At 44.8% G+C, this 19542-nt stretch overlaps 1 protein-coding gene across 1 annotated transcript; it reads left to right on the top strand.

Annotated features, from left to right (window-relative positions):
- The first annotated feature begins 3018 nt into the window (after positions 1-3018).
- jph3a (junctophilin 3a) lies at positions 3019-19310 on the top strand. The gene is made up of 5 exons (XM_086107016.1): positions 3019-4304; positions 10677-11457; positions 13844-13968; positions 15803-17046; positions 17226-19310. Exons 1-5 carry the CDS (start codon positions 3923-3925, stop codon positions 17304-17306), a joined length of 2613 nt encoding a protein of 870 aa, XP_085963142.1. The 5' UTR covers positions 3019-3922; the 3' UTR covers positions 17307-19310.
- Positions 19311-19542: the final 232 nt, after the last annotated feature.

The following is a 19542-nucleotide window of genomic DNA, read 5'->3' as shown; positions in this document are numbered from 1 at the left end:
ATCGTTTTTAGGACAACGCAGAATGGCCAAACCTTTGCATTTTTTTTGTGAGCTTGTGGGCGGGTCACCACATGACCTCGACATGATGGTCTCGTGTTCAACTTTCCACAAAACATTTTCTGGAGGTGGTCACAGTACCACCTAGTGGTAACTATAAAAACTGGATGCTCACAAGGGATAATCGTACAAACGCCATCCTTTTCTACCACTTAACCATGTTCAGGGTCATTGGGATGCTGACGAACACAGTGGCCCTGAAGTGGAAAACGCAAATGGAAAAAGAAAATAAATAACTTGACATAAGAGTAAATTAGAACTATGACATCAAATCAATGAGCAAATAACTAAGCACCACGAAAAATAAAATAAATGAACATAACACAACAGCAAATTTAAAAACAACAACAATTAACTAAGCACCACGAAAAATAAAATAAATGAACATAACACAACAGCAAATTTAAAAACAACAACAATTAACTAAGCACAATGGCAAATTAAAAGAACAACAGCAAAATAAACAGGTGAATTTGTTTTTGCTATTTTTCATTTGATGTGTCTGTTGTGATTAGTTCATTTATGTTGTGTTTAGGTATTTGGGTTTTTTTGTCCATTGTGTTTAGTTATTTGTCTCGCGCCTGGATAAGTGGTGTTGTAAATGGATGGATGGGTCTACATCGTGTTGCAAATGATGGTGCAAGTGATGTTTATTCCTCAGATTTTTAATAATAGTCTGCAAATGGCACTCAGCATCATTTTCAAGTCATCAAATAATAGAAAATAAACATTTTTTTTAAAAGAAAATATATTTAATGTTAAAATGCACTTTTCCACATAGTGCACAGCAGTGTTTCTAGACATTTTATAGGTTGTAAAGAACGCAAAAACCCTTTGTTGAATTTGCAGCATTTAAGAGGTCGAATTTGCTGGAGGGGGGAAAAAATCTTTTCAATCAAAAACATCTTAACAGGTCACGTTACATTTTGACTCTCATTAGAGAAAATTCTGAAAATTGTGATAAATTAATTTTCACCAAAATCAATGTGGACATCTGGAGGCATCTTACATTATGCCCAACAGGGTGTGTACACCGTCTCTCACCTGGAGTCAACTGGGATAGGATCCAGCACGGCCGCAAATTGACATGGCATGAGATCAATTTTATTTATTTATTTGTTGATTAATAACTAGGGTGGCTCAGTGCTCGACTGGTCAGCACATCGGCCTCACAGTGCGGAGGTGCAGGGTTCGATTCCGGCTCTGGACTTCCTGTGTGGCATTTGCATGTTCCCCATGCATGCATGGGTTTTCTTAGGGTACTCCGGTTTCCTCCCACATTCCAAAAACATGCATGGCAGGTTAATGGAACACTCTAAATTGTCCCGAGGTGTGAGTGTGACCGCGAATTGTTGTTCGTCTGTTTGTGTCCTGCGATTGGCTGGAACCGGTTCAGGGTGTCCCCCGCCGACTGCCCAACGACAGCTGGGAGAGCCAGACGCGGAGGCATTTGGCACACTTTTGCAACGTGTTAACTATTTAGTTCACGTGTACCGTTTTAAAATGCTTTTATCGGCCCTCCAGATTCCCATTCTTTGCCAGTACCCTCGGTGAATTGTACATGAAAGGCCGTTTTATTTTGGGGGGTTTTCTGCAACAGCCACCTGCCTGGCATCCCGCCCTGCTCATACAAACTTGTGTCGCAGGCTATAACGCAAATCTTTGTTGACAGAAATGTTGAAATTTAAATTTTATTCGACACATTTTTACAGCATTAGAAAACATTAAGAATGTTTGTGTCATGTTTTTCCTCCTATGTAAATCATATAAAAAATATATAGAGATACATATATAGATTTCTCTCCCCCATCTTTTTCCATTTTCAAACATTTTCGAAAAAGCTTCGGAGAGCCACTAGGGCGGCGCTAAAGAGCCGTATGCTGCTCTGGAGCCGCGGGTTACCGACCCCCACTCTATAGAAAGGGTATCCACTTTTTTAAGCATGCAAGCCACTTATATAATGACCAAGTACAAATGATCTAGCTACCTTTATTTATTTATGTATTTATTATTCACATAATTTATTTATTTAAAAATATACTTTGACTTCTTTACAGCTACAATAGATATTGATGTACCTTCATGCATAATTGCATTAACCCGCACTAAGCGTGACTAAGTCCAACTAGCGTGACCCACCTGTCAGTCAGTCGTCCCAGTCTCCATCACCAACATGTCAGGCGGCAGCTGCGACATGCCCTCGGAGGGCCGCCGGCCTCGTGCTGGTGTTTGGGTGGACGGTTCCTCCGTCCTGCAAGTGGTTCTCCGGCGGAACGCCCGCTTCCACCTGGACCTCCCGCTGTGCAGCGAGCCCGAGATACCACGCCATGGAGCCGAACACAAAATATACAAATAAAATAAAATCCTCCTCTTGTTCTGTCTTGAATGGATTGCTTTTGATGTTACCTGTGATGTCATTTTGAGTTGACAACAAGAGCCAAATGGCCACGCGCTGAGATGGACAAAAATGGGTGGATTTTGCTGCTCAACTCATATTCCACAAACACAATATTAATCAGAATGCTGTTTTTAGACGAGCGGCGTTGCATAGAACTTATTAAGGTCACAAACATTTTAGGGTTGACTTCCCCTTGATAAAGCCCACTGAGGATGACACTGTCATCCTCTAGTTTAAAAAAGGCTGGCAATATTTAGGTGAGGAGATACTAGTCCGAGATCAATTACCTTACCAACCACCGCTTATTGGGGAATCATTTTGCTGACGACCAGATTTTAGTCTGAGGGGAGCAGCGGGAGAGCGTGAAATGAGGCTGGATAATCAGGAAAAGCAGACTGTATCCCCAAAGGGATGGAGCAAAGAGCTCCAGACATGCTGCTATTGGCACCATCCTTCTGTCTCTATCTCTTTAAGAGCGGAGGGAAGGAGTGCGTATGTGTGCGTGTGGGGGAGGGGTATCGGCTGGGGTGGAACAGTCCTGTAATGAGTAGATAGAAGAGAGACGAGAGCTAGATGGAGGAAAATAGCGAGAGGCCAAAAATCAAGAGAGGGCCAGATGACCTGGTGGAATTGAGGGATACAACATATTTCTGCCTTAAGGGGGATGCTGGGATGGAGAGGACAATGGAGTGGAATATTTCTTTTCTGCATCTCTTGACACCCTAAGGAGAGAGCCTCCTGTGCAGAGTGGAGACAGGAAGGAAACGGGAGATAATCACACTCCACTTCGCTTTGGCCTCTCTGCTATAACGATTCAAAGACTCGGTCTGTAGCCTGAAATGTTTGTTTTCTGGTCCATGCTAGAAAGAAATCGCTTCAACTTTCTGCTTTCCTACAATTTTTCTGAATGACGTACCAGCGCGTTTGGATCTCAGCTTCATGTCTCCATGTCTGCCGGTACAGGAGGGATGTTGGGATGCTCTAATGGCTAACTGAGCCGAGATCCATTGCTGCTGCTGCTGCTGTCGTTAGTCTGTAGGCCTGCGGGACTGGTGGAAAAGCCTAGCCCTCGCTTGTCTGGAGCGCCTCGCCACACGATCGAGGCGATGGGCCGGTGAGCTCCCCAACTGCGCCATGGGTGGAGGAGGCATCGGATGATGAGGATGAGGAGCACCGTTAGCCTGCTTGCCCATGGGAACGAGCATGTACAACAACCGTTTTCATCATTCCAGCCCCATCAGTGAAGCTTAGATTTCTTCTGCATCATAGATGATGCGCGTAAGGCCTTCCTGTCATTCCTAACAGGAAACTGGATTTCACATTTGGAGGGAAGGAGGTAAGGGGCCTGTGCCTCCCTGCGACTTGATCCGAGCAAGGCCTCCTCCCGACTAGCTGCTTCTGAGTAAACCAGGCCCTTGCGTTTCTTTTTCCTGACATTCTAAGGATTTGCCTAAACCTGTTTCATGCATGTCCACTGGAGGCAGGTTTGACTTTGATGATGGGGGGTCGTACTGTGGGGGGTGGGAGCAGGGAAAAGCCCACGGTAGAGGGGTCTGTACGGGGCCACAGGGTCAGGGTGAGTATGCAGGGGCATGGAGTCATGGCTTTGAGGTCCTGGGTGTGTACACGTGGCCCAGTGGGAACAACTATCAGGGCACCTGGGCGCAAGGCAAGCGGCATGGAATTGGAGTGGAGAGCAAGGGCCGCTGGGATTATCGAGGGGAGTGGACGCAAGGGTTTAAAGGTCGCTACGGACAGCTGGAGAGCACAGCCAGTGGCGCCCGCTATGAGGGAACGTGGAGCAACGGCCTCCAGGATGGATACGGAACTGAAACCTATTCTGATGGAGGTAAAACTGATTCAGAGTCTCCTCGTCATTCTGATTTTCGTCTCTTTGAAACCGCTACTGCCACAAACTACCAATTGGTGATTTAAAAATGAATTTTCAGGCGGCGAGTTGAACATGTTGAGCGTGGTGTAGCGCTGAGCACATCGTTTGCACAGTTCTTAGGTTTGGGCTTTAAATCGTCCCTCCGGCCTACCCATGCGAATTTGTGTGTTCTCCCCATGTTTGCTTGGGTGTCCTTCGGTACACCACAAACATGCATGATAAAATGCTTGAAGACTATACATTGTGTGGATGCAAACTTGTTTGTCTATACGTGCCCAATGATTAACTGCTGACTCTCGCCCAAACTTGACTGGGCTGGGCTCCAGCTCATGCGCAATATCGAGAATGGGTGGATGGAAATGGTACCAGTTGCTGAGCCTGGTGTAAAGTGCACGACTTCTCCAGTGCGGTAACATAAACATAATGCGGGTCACATTCACAACAGACATCAGGGGGGCTGTGTCTGTATCATTAATTTTAAAACTGATTTTTTAAAAAAGACAGTCAACACACTCCATATTTGCTCAGTATTACACCCTCTGTGCTATGAAGTCGCCATGGTGACGCCAAGACATCAGGTCAGAATGTCACTAGAGAACATGGCGTGGCGCTCATACATATGTCTAATTGGCTGTTTGGCGCCCACCCTGCCATCAGCCGTTTCCTTGCTTACTTCTAACTTGAGCCCCTTAATGTGTGATGCAGCACATGACAAGCAAAGGAGAATGTTGGAGTTCAGTAAGTGATGGAGACGGAGGGAACACAGCCTTGTGCATTACAAAGAAGGTGTTGTTAAGTTACTGTTACGAAAAGCTCTAACACTGAAAATATAAACTAGACGCTGAATGCAAGGGGGCAGAAAAAAAACACTGCGTCACATAACACGCCTGCCCTGGTCTTCCGCTCACGTGGAGGACCGCCGACAGAGGAATTCAGCATGCACGAGCTGACACATTTTCTCCAAGCCAGTAAATCCAGGCACATAACACACAGGAGAGCCAAAACGGACATAAATTGGAAGCCTCCTGGGCCCACACAGCACAAGCTTGCTTGCTTTCAGAACCACAGACAGCTCCTGGTCATATTGCGGACAATTTAGCCAATTACCCCAGATGGTAGACACTAACAAATACATTGGCAAGGAGCTTTATGGACTGAAATTACACATTCGTAGCATCTTTGCATACTTTCCTATATATTTTCCATGTGTGTTTGCACTTCTGGGAAAAATACCAATTTTAGACGGTCATTAATCAAACAGAATTCTAATCATTGCATGCTTGCACTGAACTGCAATGCCCTGCATCATACTCTATTTATAATTTTACTCCTCTCATGCAGCTGAAATAACTGAAAAACCAAAACACTGTACTGGAAACTGCCCTCACTACTTTTACACCATGGCCAATTACAACCACAAGTGTGGGTGAAGCCGTTGAAGCAGCTTTATCTGAACTATACAATATTCATTTTGTGAACAAATGCAAATGCCAGCAATACATTTATTGTGTGTTTGTGGGGTGTTTTTTTTTAATTGCGCGGGGGGGTTGTGTGTGTGGGACGGGGGGGGGGGGGGGTTACTTTACAACTGATTTTGTCAAGATTCACTGTCTGTCTATCCACCAAGTGGTACGTGGTATGGAGCATGCCCTCCACTTGCAGTCGTTCCAAAAAATGTGTCCATTAGTTCTAAATACCTTAAAATATGTGACAGACAGAGTATTCATGATGTGACATAATGATTACAGTGGTTCCTCAACTACTGGCTTTAGTTCATGGAGTGCCACAATTTATTAAGTGGGTGCGCTGTGCACTTGAAAAATTGGATGCAGCCCCTCAAAAACCTTTGCAAAAAAATGTTACGCTAACTGCAATGAAAAAAAATTGCCCCCTTCATAATTCACTGTACTGTATGGCATTTGCAAATTTACACTTGAATAATGCAGATGATCACACCCATTTTGATATCCGATCCAATTAAATCCTTTTTTTTAAGCGACAGAATTAATTGTTCCATTAATCGCAGGAAGTCATCCAGATTATGAAAGAGCATAGCAGCCCCATTCCATTACACTGCCATCACTACGTTTGATTTTTTTTAATCATATGTGTTATTTTTATGCTCAATATCATAAGATTCACACTTAATAATTTCAATGTTTTTCACTTCAGTTCACAGAATGTTTCATCAAAAGTCTTTACGAATCAGTTTCTTTTGAGGGGGCTAAATGTGAGGTGAGTGTTTTGGGGTGTTTTGTCAGCAGTGTTTTTTTCATCTTCCTTATGGTTAATTAAGGAACACTTACCTTAACTGTGGCCAAAAGATCCTTGAAACATCATTGGTGGATTTTTGGAGTAATTTTGGTTGGCTGATCACTCCTGTGAAAATGATAATAATAATAATAATCATCATCATCATCATAACCAATCGAATTTGTGTAGCACTTTTGCTATTAGGAATATTGAGTGTGACTATGACTTTGAAAACTCTTAGATTGATAGATTTCGATCATTTTATTTCTCATTTGTTCTTGAATTCCTTTGGATCAAGGCATGTTTCTTTTTTAGGTCCCAAATGGTTTGACAGCAACAATTCTTTTGAGGAAAGTACAGTGACCATTATTGAAGTGCTGTTTTTAATTGATATCCTCCGATGATCTTTGCATTCTTAAAATATACTTTTCGGCATTATTTCCTGTTTGTGTGGCCTAATTGGGAATTAATGCAAGATATAATGTAATTGGGACACGTTCTGTGTCCCAATTACACACTACATACTAATTATGCACAGATCTAACCGAATAGCCTTCCTCTGAGAAAACAAGACCACAGACCCTCCTTTTCTTCCATCTCTCGCTCTGGATTCAATACAACATATTCGCTTTTAGTGCCCCTTTACTGCAGTGCTTTGTCAATTTAACAGGCACACAGCAGCTACATTATGAGCCGAATCAGTGGCATAGTTAGGCCTATTTTTTTGGGGGGGGGGGGGGGTGAATGCTCCCTAGAATGTTCTTAACTGACATTTTTTACATACAAACCTTGAAAAATCTTCAATACAATGTATTTAGAAAATGAAATTAAATAAATACTCACCTTTCCCATCTTTACGCATGTAAATATGATGAAAAAAAGCAGTCCATGTTTTCACTGCGGCCATGCTTGCAGTGGTACGTGCCTCTGATTACGTCGGGGTAAAAAGGAGGGCCAAGTCTGCTGACTAAAAGCTGCATGAGGAAAAAATGTAAAAGATGGGCTGCAATTGATTACTTGTATAATGATCATAAATCAATTGATTTCATTCACTTAATACTGTTAGGTAAAGAGAGTCCTTGTTCACTCTCCAATTTCAATCCGGTCCACTTGATCAACTACATTACTGATTACACAGTCCATACTTTCCATCCGACCATGTTTGCTCCTGCATCCAGGGGACTGTACATTTTGGGGTAACTAGAGCCAATTCCAGTTGTCTTCGGGCAGTAAGCGATAGCCAATCGCAGGGCACACGTAGACGAACAACCATTCACACTCATACTGACACCTCGGGACAATTTGGAGTGCCCAATCAACCTGCCTGCCTTTTGGAATGTGGGAGGAAACTGGACAACCCGGAGAAAACGCACGTAGGCAAGGGGGAGAACACGGAAACTCCACACAGGCAGGCCGGAGCCGTAACTGAAATCTGCACCTCTGCACAGTGAAGCGGACGTGCTAACCAGTCGAGCACCGCGTCGCCGCTCAAAGAGTCGTGGATAAAAAAAATCACGTTTATAAGAAAGTATTCATCGCTGATGGTAGAAACAATTAATTAGTTGCGAGCCCGGCCCAGCTAGCAGCAGAAAGTCCCATGCTATTAATATCCATTCAGCCATTATCCAAGCCATTTATCCTCACGAGGGTTGCAGGCGTGCTGGAGCCGATCCCAGCTGTCTTTGCGCATCCCTGAACTGATTGCCAGTCAGTCGCAGGTCACACATAGACAAACAACCATCCGCGCTCACATTCAAACCTAGCGACAATTTAGAGTCTTTTTTAGAAAATGGATGGATGGAATAATAATCATCATCATAATAATAGTTATAATCGACAAATGATAATTCCTCCACCCATGTGGAATAGTACACAGGATCTATGAGTAGAGACAACATCAAGGAAGCGGCATCTGGACAAGAACCGTGCCTCGGTTTGGCTTTAGCACGTTACCTGCCGGTTGAGTCGAAGCACCTGTAGCCAAAGCCAAACAATGGCGGCGCTTTTACTTTCTGGACCGGCATTTGACATCTTTGCACCTGCAAACATGTCTTATGGAACTCGCGATCCGTGGGCCAAATGTGGCCCACAGGACGCTAGTTTGAGGCCCCCGCCTTGATATGAAAGTTTAATGTTAGTGCGGCCCGCCCGAGTTTAATATGGATGCTGTACTGTATGTGTTAGCACTACCTCCGTGCTAAATAGTTAGGTCTGTCACATTTGAAGACCAACAGCTTCGGAGCACCCGGACTATAGCGACAACGTGACCGTACCCACGGTGCCCCGCACCAGCTTGAATACATGTGTAAACCACATATTTAAACAACCCAGCGCTGCTACTTTCACTAGTGCTGCTGGATACACATTTAAACAGATAAACAATACGCCAGTGTGGCTGTCACCTGTCATCTGGTGCTCCGAGATGAGCACCAATTTTATATTGCTCAAAATAGAGCAATATAAAATTATAAAGTGCACATCTAAGGTAAACTAGTACTCAGCCTATAGTGGATTTAAGCCATGGTTGCATATTTCGTTTTTCTCAAGTTTGTTTTGAACACAGCAGTCAGGCTATGTTGATTCTGTTGGTCCTTCTTGCGCGGAAATCTCTCTATGGTTTTGTGTAGACATCATTTCGGATGACTACACTTGTTTCGAGGCACAACACAATACTGGAGACATTTTATTTTCAGTGTGTTCGCTACAACTGCCCCGCTGAACTCTCGACGTGCCTCAGCTCACAGTCACCGTCACTGTCAGACAAACACAGAGAAGCACCACCCCCTTTATTTATATGGACACGGAACATGGTAACCTTCCACACAAAATAGTTCCAAACAAGTAACAATTGCGTCAGTGGCATACATAGTACTCAACAGGCTACCTGCTCTTTATTCACCAGAGGCTCATCAACCTCGTCTCTTATTTCTCTCCCAAAACAGTGTCTTCTCCCGCTTGGTGTACATTAGCCTTCTCCGCTACGTACAATCTCTGTACACAGCTTGTAATGGAGGCTCTCGCTGGCAATCCGTCGTGGAGTCGTTAGACGCAATGCGAATGATTTCAGCTTGAGTCGAGCTGTGAACAATGTTGACTAGCTTGCATGCAGTAGCCATACATTTAACGATGGCTTCAGCAAATTTGTTCTTCGTCGTGTCATCCATTTTCTTGGTTTTGAAATGATCCATAGCTGTCTGTCTGAGACGAGGGGGCGCAGTCCTCACATCAACTGTGTGCTTGGCCATTAAGTGGTATTTCAGACTCGACGTACTATGATGATAGCTCAGTTTACGACTGCAAAACATACAGGTAACTTTGGTCTTGTCAGTGGAACAATCTGGCAACTTTTTAAAAGTAAACTTTCCATTCATAAACTTTTTCAGTATCCGTTTTCGGTGTTTCGCGCTGCCGTGGCTGGCAAAACAGACATGGGCGTGGACTTCTGCAGCGCGCTTGTTTTGTTTCTGGTTTATTTATAGAGCAACATAAAATCCGCTGTGACGTGTGCCGCGTTAATCTCGCGAGAAAAAATTTAATCACGTTAAATTTTTATTAAAAATTAATGCCGATAAAAACACGCTAAACTGACAGCTCTAATATACTGTATAGATAGATAGATAGATAGATAGATAGATAGATAGATAGATATTTACCAGTAAAAAAATTGGCTCTTCATCTCTGACTGGTTGGCCACCCCTGGATTAAGCGGATCGGAAAATGGATGAATGAATATTTTTTCATGCTTTACTTAATGTATTTTATCTAATTACTTGTGACTTCAAAATATTTCATTTGGAATTTTCTGAAATTACTTCACAGTGGGCCTTTGAATGTAAATGTTTTATACAGCCCATTTGTAAGTGACTTTGTCTGCCAACGGCGTACCCATATATGGTTTTACCACTGAGCTGCATCGATGGATGATGTTCTTAATTTATGAAATGTCTCTGAAATTGTTCCACAAATTGACACTAAGTTTTGACCAATCGGTGATCCTGTTCCATGGCATAATGACAGTTATGAAGTCATAAAAGCCATACTTGTCTGACTTCTGATTCATGTCTCTGCCTGGGCCAGGAACCTACCAGGGCCAGTGGCTGGCTGGGATGCGTCATGGCTACGGTGTGCGGCAGAGTGTGCCATACGGCATGGCGGCCGTCATCCTTTTCCCTCTGCGAACGTCCATAAACTCCCTCCGTTCTGAGCACAGTCACGGCCCCCCAGCTGTGCTTGAGGACGGTGTGGCCAATACGCCCACGGACGGGGTGGTGGCTGGGCTGGCTGGCAGCCCTGTGGGCCGAGGAGGGTTTGCTCTAACTGCTCCAAGTGAAGCCGAGCGCCAGAGAAAGAGGAAAGGTCGCTTTCGACAATCCATCCTAAGCGGCCTGAAACTACGACGCTCAGAATCCAAAAGCTCCCTTGCCAGTCAGCTGAGTAAGCAAAGTTCCTTCTGCAGCGAGGCCGGCATGAGTACGGTTAGCTCGGCTGCGTCCGACATCCACTCCAATGCTAGTGAGAATGAACAGGGTACTCCTGTGGATGCAACTGTCACAGAAATGTATGCAGGTGAGTGGCGGAGCGACCACAGGGCTGGCTGGGGGGTGGGTCGACGCTCGGATGGTCTTCACTACGCAGGTGAATGGGCAGGGAACAAAAGACATGGATACGGATGCACTACCTTTCCTGATGGCACCAAGGAGGAGGGAAAGTACAAACAGAACATGTTGGTGAGCGGCAAGCGCAAGAACCTGATTCCGCTGAGAGCCAGTAAAATCCGAGAGAAGGTGGACCGAGCTGTTGAAGCTGCAGAAAAGGCTGCGGAAATTGCCAAGCAGAAAGCTGAGATTGCCATGTCAAGGTAATATAACATTTACTGTATTTACAGCCATGTCAAAAATCAAAAGATCACCCTCGTTTCTTCAGTTTCCCATTCATTTTAAATACCTGGTAAAACTCAAGGTATGTTTGGACCAATATATTAATGACAACAAAAACAGCTTCTAAGAGTTGAAATGAAGAGTTATTTCCTGAATGTTGTCTTGATGAGAACCCATAATCACTTACCGGTACTCAATTTTTTGAATAAATACTTCTTGGCATTGTACTGCCAGAAATGGTGCTTTAGGCATTCCATGTTTTCCTTTGTGTCAGATTGTTACTTGTTACACTTTTAGTGGCACCAGACATTAATATGAACAAGCTGACCTCGACTCGGTACTCCCAACATCCCGGGTATTTCGAAGACCTCCTCAACTCCACCACCACGCCTTCCTTGGAGGAAGCAGAGTCTGAGGACTCTGAGGTGAGCTCTCCTATCTCTGTGGTTGAAGTCACCGATGTGGTCAAAAAGCTTCTTGGTGGCAAGGCTCCAGGGGTGGATGAGATCCGCCCGGAGTTCCTCAAGGCTCTGGATGTTGTGGGGCTGTCCTGGTTGACACGCCTCTGCAACATCGCGTGGTCATCGGGGAGAGTGCCTCTGGATTGGCAGACCGGGGTGGTGGTCCCTCTTTTTAAAAAGGTGGACCGAAGGGTGTGCTCCAACTACAGAGGGATCACACTCCTCAGCCTCTCTGGTAAGGTCTATTCAGGGGTGCTGGAGAGGAGGGTCTGTCGGGAAGTCGAGCCTCAGATTGAGGAGGAACAGTGTGGTTTTCGTCCCGGCCGTGGAACAGTGGACCAGCTCTACACCCTTAGCAGTGTCCTCGAGGGTACATGGGAACTCGCCCAACCAGTCTACATGTGTTTTGTGGACTTGGAGAAGGCGTTCGACCATGTCCCTCGTGGAGTTCTGTGGGAGGTGCTTCGGGAGTATGGGGTACCGAACCCCCTGATACGGGCTGTTCGGTCACTATACCACCGATATCAGAGTTTGGTTCGCATTGCCGGCAGTAAGTCGGAATCGTTTCCAGTGAGGGTAGGACTCCGCCAAGGTTGCCCTTTGTCGCCGATTCTGTTCATAACCTTTATGGACAGAATTTCTAGGCGCAGCCGAAGCGTTGAGGGGGGCCGTTTTGGTGGCCTCAGTATTGCATCCCTGCTTTTTGCAGATGATGTGGTGCTGTTGGCTCCTTCAAACAGGGCTCTCCAACTCTCACTGGAGCGCTTCACAGCCGAGTGTGAAGCGGTTAGGATGAAAATCAGCACCTCCAAATCTAAAACAATGGTCCTCAGTCGGAAAAGGGTGGAGTATCCTCTCCAGGTCGGGGAGGAGATCTTGCCCCAAGTGGAGGAGTTTAAGTATCTTGGGGTCTTGTTCATGAATGAGGGCAGGAGGGAGCGAGAGATCGACAGGCGGATCGGTGCAGTGTCTGCTGTGATTCCGACTTTGTATCGGTCTGTCATTGTAAAGAAGGAGATGAGCCAAAGGGCCAAGCTCTCAATTTACCGGTGGATCTACGTTCCAACCCTCATCTATGGTCACGAGCTATGGGTCATGACCGAAAGAACGAGATCCCGGATACAAGCGGCCAAAATGAGTTTCCTCTACAGGGTGTCCGGGCTCTCCCTTCAAGATAAGATGAGAAGCTTGGTCATTCGGGAGGGGCTCAGAGTCGAGCCACTTCTCCTCCACATCGACAGGAGCCAGATGAGGTGGCTCGGGCATCTGATTAGGATGCCTCCTGAACGCCTCCCTGGTGAGGTGTTCCGGGCATATCCCACCGGTAGGAGGCCCCGGGGAGGACCCAGGACAAGCTAGAGAGACTATGTCACCCAGCTGGCCTGGGAACGTCTCGGGATCCCCCGAGAAGAGCTAGAAGAAGTGGCTGGGGAGAGGGAAGTCTGGGATTCCCTCCTAAAGCTGTTGCCCCCGCGACTCGACCCCAGATAAGCGGTGGAAAATGGATGGATGGATGAATGGAAGAAATTGATGAAAACATTTCGGCTCTTAATTTTTTCCATAGCTATATGTCCATGGATGTAGGGCTGTACATGTACTAAAATATAGTACATATCCAACCCTTCCATATTGTAACCCCACAGAGTTATTGTACTGCCAAAAAAAGTGAATAAGTTCATTGATTAAAAAAATAGATTCCACAAATACAATCTGATGTAATCTATCAGAGGAAGTATTGTCACAGTGCCAACGGTAATAGATCACTGAAGAAAGACTGTCACTGTAAATGGATAATCAGAGTATGAAATACTACTTCACGGTCCATTTTCAGTTTGTAAAAGACAGAACGTCTTTCTATTTTCTCTCAGAACTCTATGAGTGAAATGTTTCTTACTGTTGTGACCAGAATGAGCCACGCTCGTGGAAAGGCAGAGGCGGCTGAGAAAGTTGCACAGAAGGCCATGGAAGAATGTCGACTCTCACGTATAGCTGCCAAAGAGCTCTCACCCTCCTTTCACATCTACGGCAATGGTGAGTTGTCAATCAAGTACGGAATCACCTTGAATATTGTTTTATGTCCATGAAATCTGTCATAAGTGTCTTAGAGACATAAGCCATGGACTCAAGACTGTCTTAAATTCTTGGGCAGCCTGCTACCAAAACAACATCTGCTATCTCGACCTTCCCCTGATGAAAGTACGCACGGAAGCTAGTCCCCCACCATCACCCCCTCCCTCATACATTCCCTTGTTTCACCGTCTTCATTGTTTATGTCTTGTGACCTGTTGTAACTGTCATATGCTTGTGCAGGAGTTTTTTGCCTCACTCAAATTATCCTCAAATGAGGGTAGTTCGAGCGTGGTTTTTTTTTCTCCCCCTCTCCCTCCCTTGTTTCTTTCTGACTTTCGGGTTGAGTGAACGCTGGCGCGTTTTGGCTGCCGCTGCTCAACCCGTATTGTTTTGTGTTTTTTGTTATTGTAAAGTGTCCTTGGGTGTCTTGAAAGGCGCTTATAAATAAAATCTATTATTATTATTATTATTATTATTACATTTAAACATGGGCATATCGTTGTAGCTGCATTTTAAGAAGCACTATGCGGCTCCACTAATTCAAATCATGTTATAGTGCCATTTTGTCTGACTTCTGCGGCATTTTCCATGTAAACAATTTCTCCCTAAATAAGGTATTACACACTTCTACAGCACTACAGGTTACAAGCACAATAGTAAACATAGTGTTAAAGGGCAGCTCTTGCACTAAGATCATGCTGATGTACCTAATAATATGACAAGTTAGGATACAGTATCGACAAGTTTGTTAGAAAGAGAAAAAGCCAACGAGATACTTTTGTAACTTTTCTGCCGTGGAATACAATACTCAACTTAACTCAACTCAAGAGCACTTTAAAACAGCCATCGCTATATACAAAGTGCTGTACCTGGAGCAACTATCATATATACAACAATAAAGCAACAAATCAGTATCAAAGACGGTAGAGAGCACCAAACAGTATAACTAAGATCATAATTTGGGTCATGCTGAGTCAAATGCCAAAGAATATAAGTGAGTTTTGAGGTGGGTTTTAAAGATGGGCAGCGAGGAGTCTTGCCGAATGTTCAGTGGCAGGTCATTCCAGAGAGAGGGACCAGCAATGGAAAAGGCTCGATCCCCTCTGAGCCTCCGCTTAGTTCTTGGTACTTCTAATAATGTCTGGTCCGCAGACCTGAGGCGGTGTCTAGGGGCGGAGGGGCTCAGAGAGGTAAGGTGGCGCGAGGTCATTTAAAGATTTTAAAACAAATAATAGGATCTTAAAAAGAACTCTAAAATGCATAGGGAGCCAGTGAAGGGATGCCAGAGTAGGAGTTATGTGCCCCCTCTTACGAGTGCCAGTCAAGAGGCAAGCGGCAACATTCTGGACCAGCTGGAGATGCTTAATGGAGGTTTGGCTGACTCCAAAGTAAAGTGCATTACAGTAATCGAGCCGGGATGTGAGGAAAGCATGAATTACTGTCTCAAGGTGCTCATGCGAAAGGAGAGGTTTTACTTTAGCCAGCTGCCTAAGATGAGAGAAGCTGGATTTAACAACGGCACCAATTTGCCGGTCAAGTTTAAAATCACAGTCCAGTTTAAGAGTCAAGTTTGAGACTGTTGACTTAAGATAAGGAGAATACTTTTGAAGACTGAAGCTAACTGCGACTGCTTGTCCAGTATTCAGTTTGTTTGCTACTTTTCTTTTGTCACACAGCATGCTATTAACACGGCTCCATAGTCTTGCACACACTTGCCATCTAATGAGTTCACTGTGGGTTTGTGCCAGTTCACTTCATTGGTGTTACAGTATTACCTGTCCAACTGTTTTCCCAGGGCTCGAATGTCAAAAGCCCCAGCACCAGAATGTCAAGGACAAAGACCACGAGGTCATCTCCACCGGGACAGACAGTCCAGAGCTGTGTACTCCGGACACAACACCGCCGGTAATAACACCCGATCTCAGCCCTGTGCTGAGTGTCCCCATCTGCCCAACCGGCAGTCCACCCAATCATGTACATCGTCCCAGAAATGCTTGCTTCATGAGACAGAGCGCCGTGGACGATCAGGGCGGGTCAGAGATCCAGGTGCTGGTGGAGTCACGGGGTATGGACCTGCCGAAAGGGGGTGCTCAAAACTGGGCGGATGACACGTACCCGGATCGAGGATGTAGCAGCCGCTCGACCACGCCCTCTTTACTAGAAGAACAGGAGGGCCAGATTAACGGTCACGATCCAATACCATTGACCAACCACAAGCTCCGTGAGAAACCAAGTTCCAATTTCAAGGTCCGGGAGCACACTTCTTCCCACAGAGAATGGGAGCATTCCGTGTCCAACCAAAAGTCCTCTAAGCATGCCACTTCCGCTCACAAGTCAAGGGAACACGCATCATCCAATCATAAAACCTGGGATCATTCGTCTACCAATCACAAGGCCTGTGAGCATGCCTCTTCCAACTACAGGCACGTTCACGTTTTGTCCAATCACAAAGCTTTGGAACATAACATGTCCAATCACAAGACTTCTGAGCATGATTCCTCCAATCACACCTCCCAGGATTATGTTGCCTCCAATCACAACCCCAGTGACCACGTTGCCTCCAGTTACAACTTTCGAGAGCATGTCTTCTCCAACCACCGCCGAAAGCAGCACAATCCCCCCAACCACAAGCTTAATGAGCATGCTGTAACTGACCAAAGGCAAGATGGCCTGACCGAGGGTTGGACTGCTGAAAGCACCCTTCGGTGGAGCCCCGTCCATTCACGCCTCACGGAGCAGGATGAGGAAAGGATAAATGAATACACAGTAGACATGAGGCTTCAGTGTCCGGAATCGCAGCTATCTCGAGGCCTGGCTCCGGAATCGCCAGCCCCAAAAAACAACAGGCTGCGATCCCGAGGCCTGAGACCAGTTCGAGAGGGATCCGTGGACTCTGTCCAGATGCTGGACAATTTGAGTGCGGGGGCGGAGCTCGAGGACTGGCCGCTGCAAAGGGACCTCACCCTCTCCCCACCGTTTCAGTCTCAGCCCATCACTCTGGAGCAGGAAGGAGAACTTCTCAGCCTCAAATCAAACTCAGTAAGTCCAGCTCTATCTTGGTTTTGCAACCATTTCTTCACAGCACAGGAAAGACAAAACTATGCCTTTTTAATGAAGACATTATTAAAAGCTAAAGAAGCAAAGAAAATGACTTTGTACAAGCATTCCTCAAAGAGAACTGGACTAATTTTGTTTCTTTTCATCCTCCCATTTTCTAGGGCTCCAGCTCCATTCTGGTGGTTTTGGTCATTTTACTCAATATTGGAGTAGCAATTCTTTTCATCCATTTCTTTATTTAAGCTAAAACACGTATGATCTACTAAGACTTATCGATGACTGCAGTATATTATATTATTACTTATTGAGATGGGCATTCTGCTTATTCCACTGTAGCCCACAGCCTGAATGACGGACACAGAACCTTAGTGAAGAGGCCTGTTTCAGTTTCTGCATGAACGCCATTCCTTTTAATCTCTTATTTTGAGCTTGCAACCATTAAAATATGATTGAATAAGATTCACAATAAAGTGAAGATCGCAGCTTTACATGATTGTGGCATTTAAGGACACATATGCATGGGTGTCCATTGCATACGGTTTAAAGGACGGTCACGGGTAGATTTGGTCCATTTTCCACCCATCCATCCATCCATCCATTTTCTGATCCGCTCAAGGGTTGCGGGGCATGCTGGAGCCTATCCCAGCTGTCTTCGGGCAGTAGGCGGGGGACACCCTGAGTCGGTTGCCAGCCAATCGCAGGGCACACAGAAACGAACAACCATCCACGCTCACACTCACACCTCGGGACAAATTAGAGTGTTCAATTCACCTGCCGTGCATGTTTTTGGAATGTGGGAGGAAACCAGAGTACCGAGAGAAAACCCACGCAGGCACGGGGCCAACATGTCTACACAGGAAGGCCGGAGCCGGAATCGAACCCTCCACCTCTGTAACGTGAGGTCTACGCGCTGACCAGTCGACCACCGGGCCGCCCCTATTTCCCACCACTTAAAAAATATGAAACAGGTTATCATTTTACATGGTAACCAAGAACATGAAAGTCACACTACATTTTTGCACTGCACATAAAAATAAACATTTTGTCTTTCAACCTTTTCCCATCGATCAATTTCATTCACCTGTTCGCACTATGCGCTACATACAGAACTATGCTGCAAGAGTAGATCCATTTAAAGGGCTCAGCCATTTTTAAATATATATATACAGTATATATATATATATATATATATATAATTTATTTCAAACCCACTTGAAACCTTTGCATGAGGCCGCGTGGGGTGTTGAAATGCATTGTCAATCCCTTTAACATCAATATTCTGTCTTCATTTGTTTGGACTCCATCCTATCACTACCTGTTTCACTTGTTTGAGGTCGCCACACTCCACAAAACCAAATGTTTGGGTCTGGGAAAAAAAAAAGCATTCTTGTATGATTTGTGAACTTTTGTATATCACCAACACCAAATTTATACTCAAGGAACTTTGTTGGCAAAGAGAAATTTTTATGTCAGCACTCCTTGTACATTGACACACATTCGCACGGCAACCCAACATATGACACATTTAACTGCTGACATAGAGAGAAGAATTCAGCCTTATCCCTTTGTACAGCTTCCAGACTGTTATGTTACGACCGCTAATTATACTATGATATGTGTATGTGTCATTATTACTCCTATTTGACACATTTTGCGAGCCAGAGAGAATGCAGAGTGCCTCATATTAATTCAGTTTCCCTCTCAAATTAATCGTAATGTAAATTGCGATAAACCGCATCATGATGCCAGGCTATGAGGATACTAATAACCTTCAACACAACTCACACACTCCCCACTTAAACCAGGAATGGCATGCACTGTTTTGACTTGACTCTGTCCCTTATTCACCCTTTGAACCATTCAAAATGGGAAGGTGGGGTTTCTACAGTGTCACTTCCTGACATGTTTTGGGCCGGATGAGACTTTTCCGCATGTTTGTTCAGCCTGCTAAATCTGGTGTCACTTTGTAAAGTCTCTCCTTCTCGTCTCTTTTATTTAGTAACACAAGGCTACGAGACATGGAGAGCAGTGTAAAATAAACGTTAGCTTTTAACTCTCAGTGGAGACTGAAATGTCATGAGTTTATGAATGGTATGAATACAAACTCTCTACTATTCTATTTTATACTTCGCACCCAGTGGCATCATTATGTTGTGACATCATTGCATGCCCGAGCATGCTCTTTCTTACGCTTTGGTTTAAGAAGTTGTTAATGTGGAAAAAAACAATAAAATGTTTGAAATATGTATGCCTTGTGATTATTGATTATGGTGTACATTTTTTTAAACAGTTTGGTATGATAAAGATTTACAAAAAAAAAAACATACGTGAGCCTGTGAAGGGAGATATTATCTACTTTGCTTTCATTCCAAATGTTTTCACTCTTATAGAATAGCAATGGCCATTTGAAACTTGTTTTGCTTTGGCGGAAACACAGTTGATGTTCATATCATATTGTACAGATTTTATAAAACCACA

Source organism: Hippocampus guttulatus, chromosome 3 (assembly GCF_054856545.1).
Source record: "Hippocampus guttulatus isolate MCC_2025c chromosome 3, RoL_Hgut_1.0, whole genome shotgun sequence".
Lineage (NCBI taxonomy): Eukaryota > Metazoa > Chordata > Actinopteri > Syngnathiformes > Syngnathidae > Hippocampus > Hippocampus guttulatus.
Note: the sequence above shows the minus strand (reverse complement) of the source record. Positions and strands in the feature narration are given on the sequence as shown.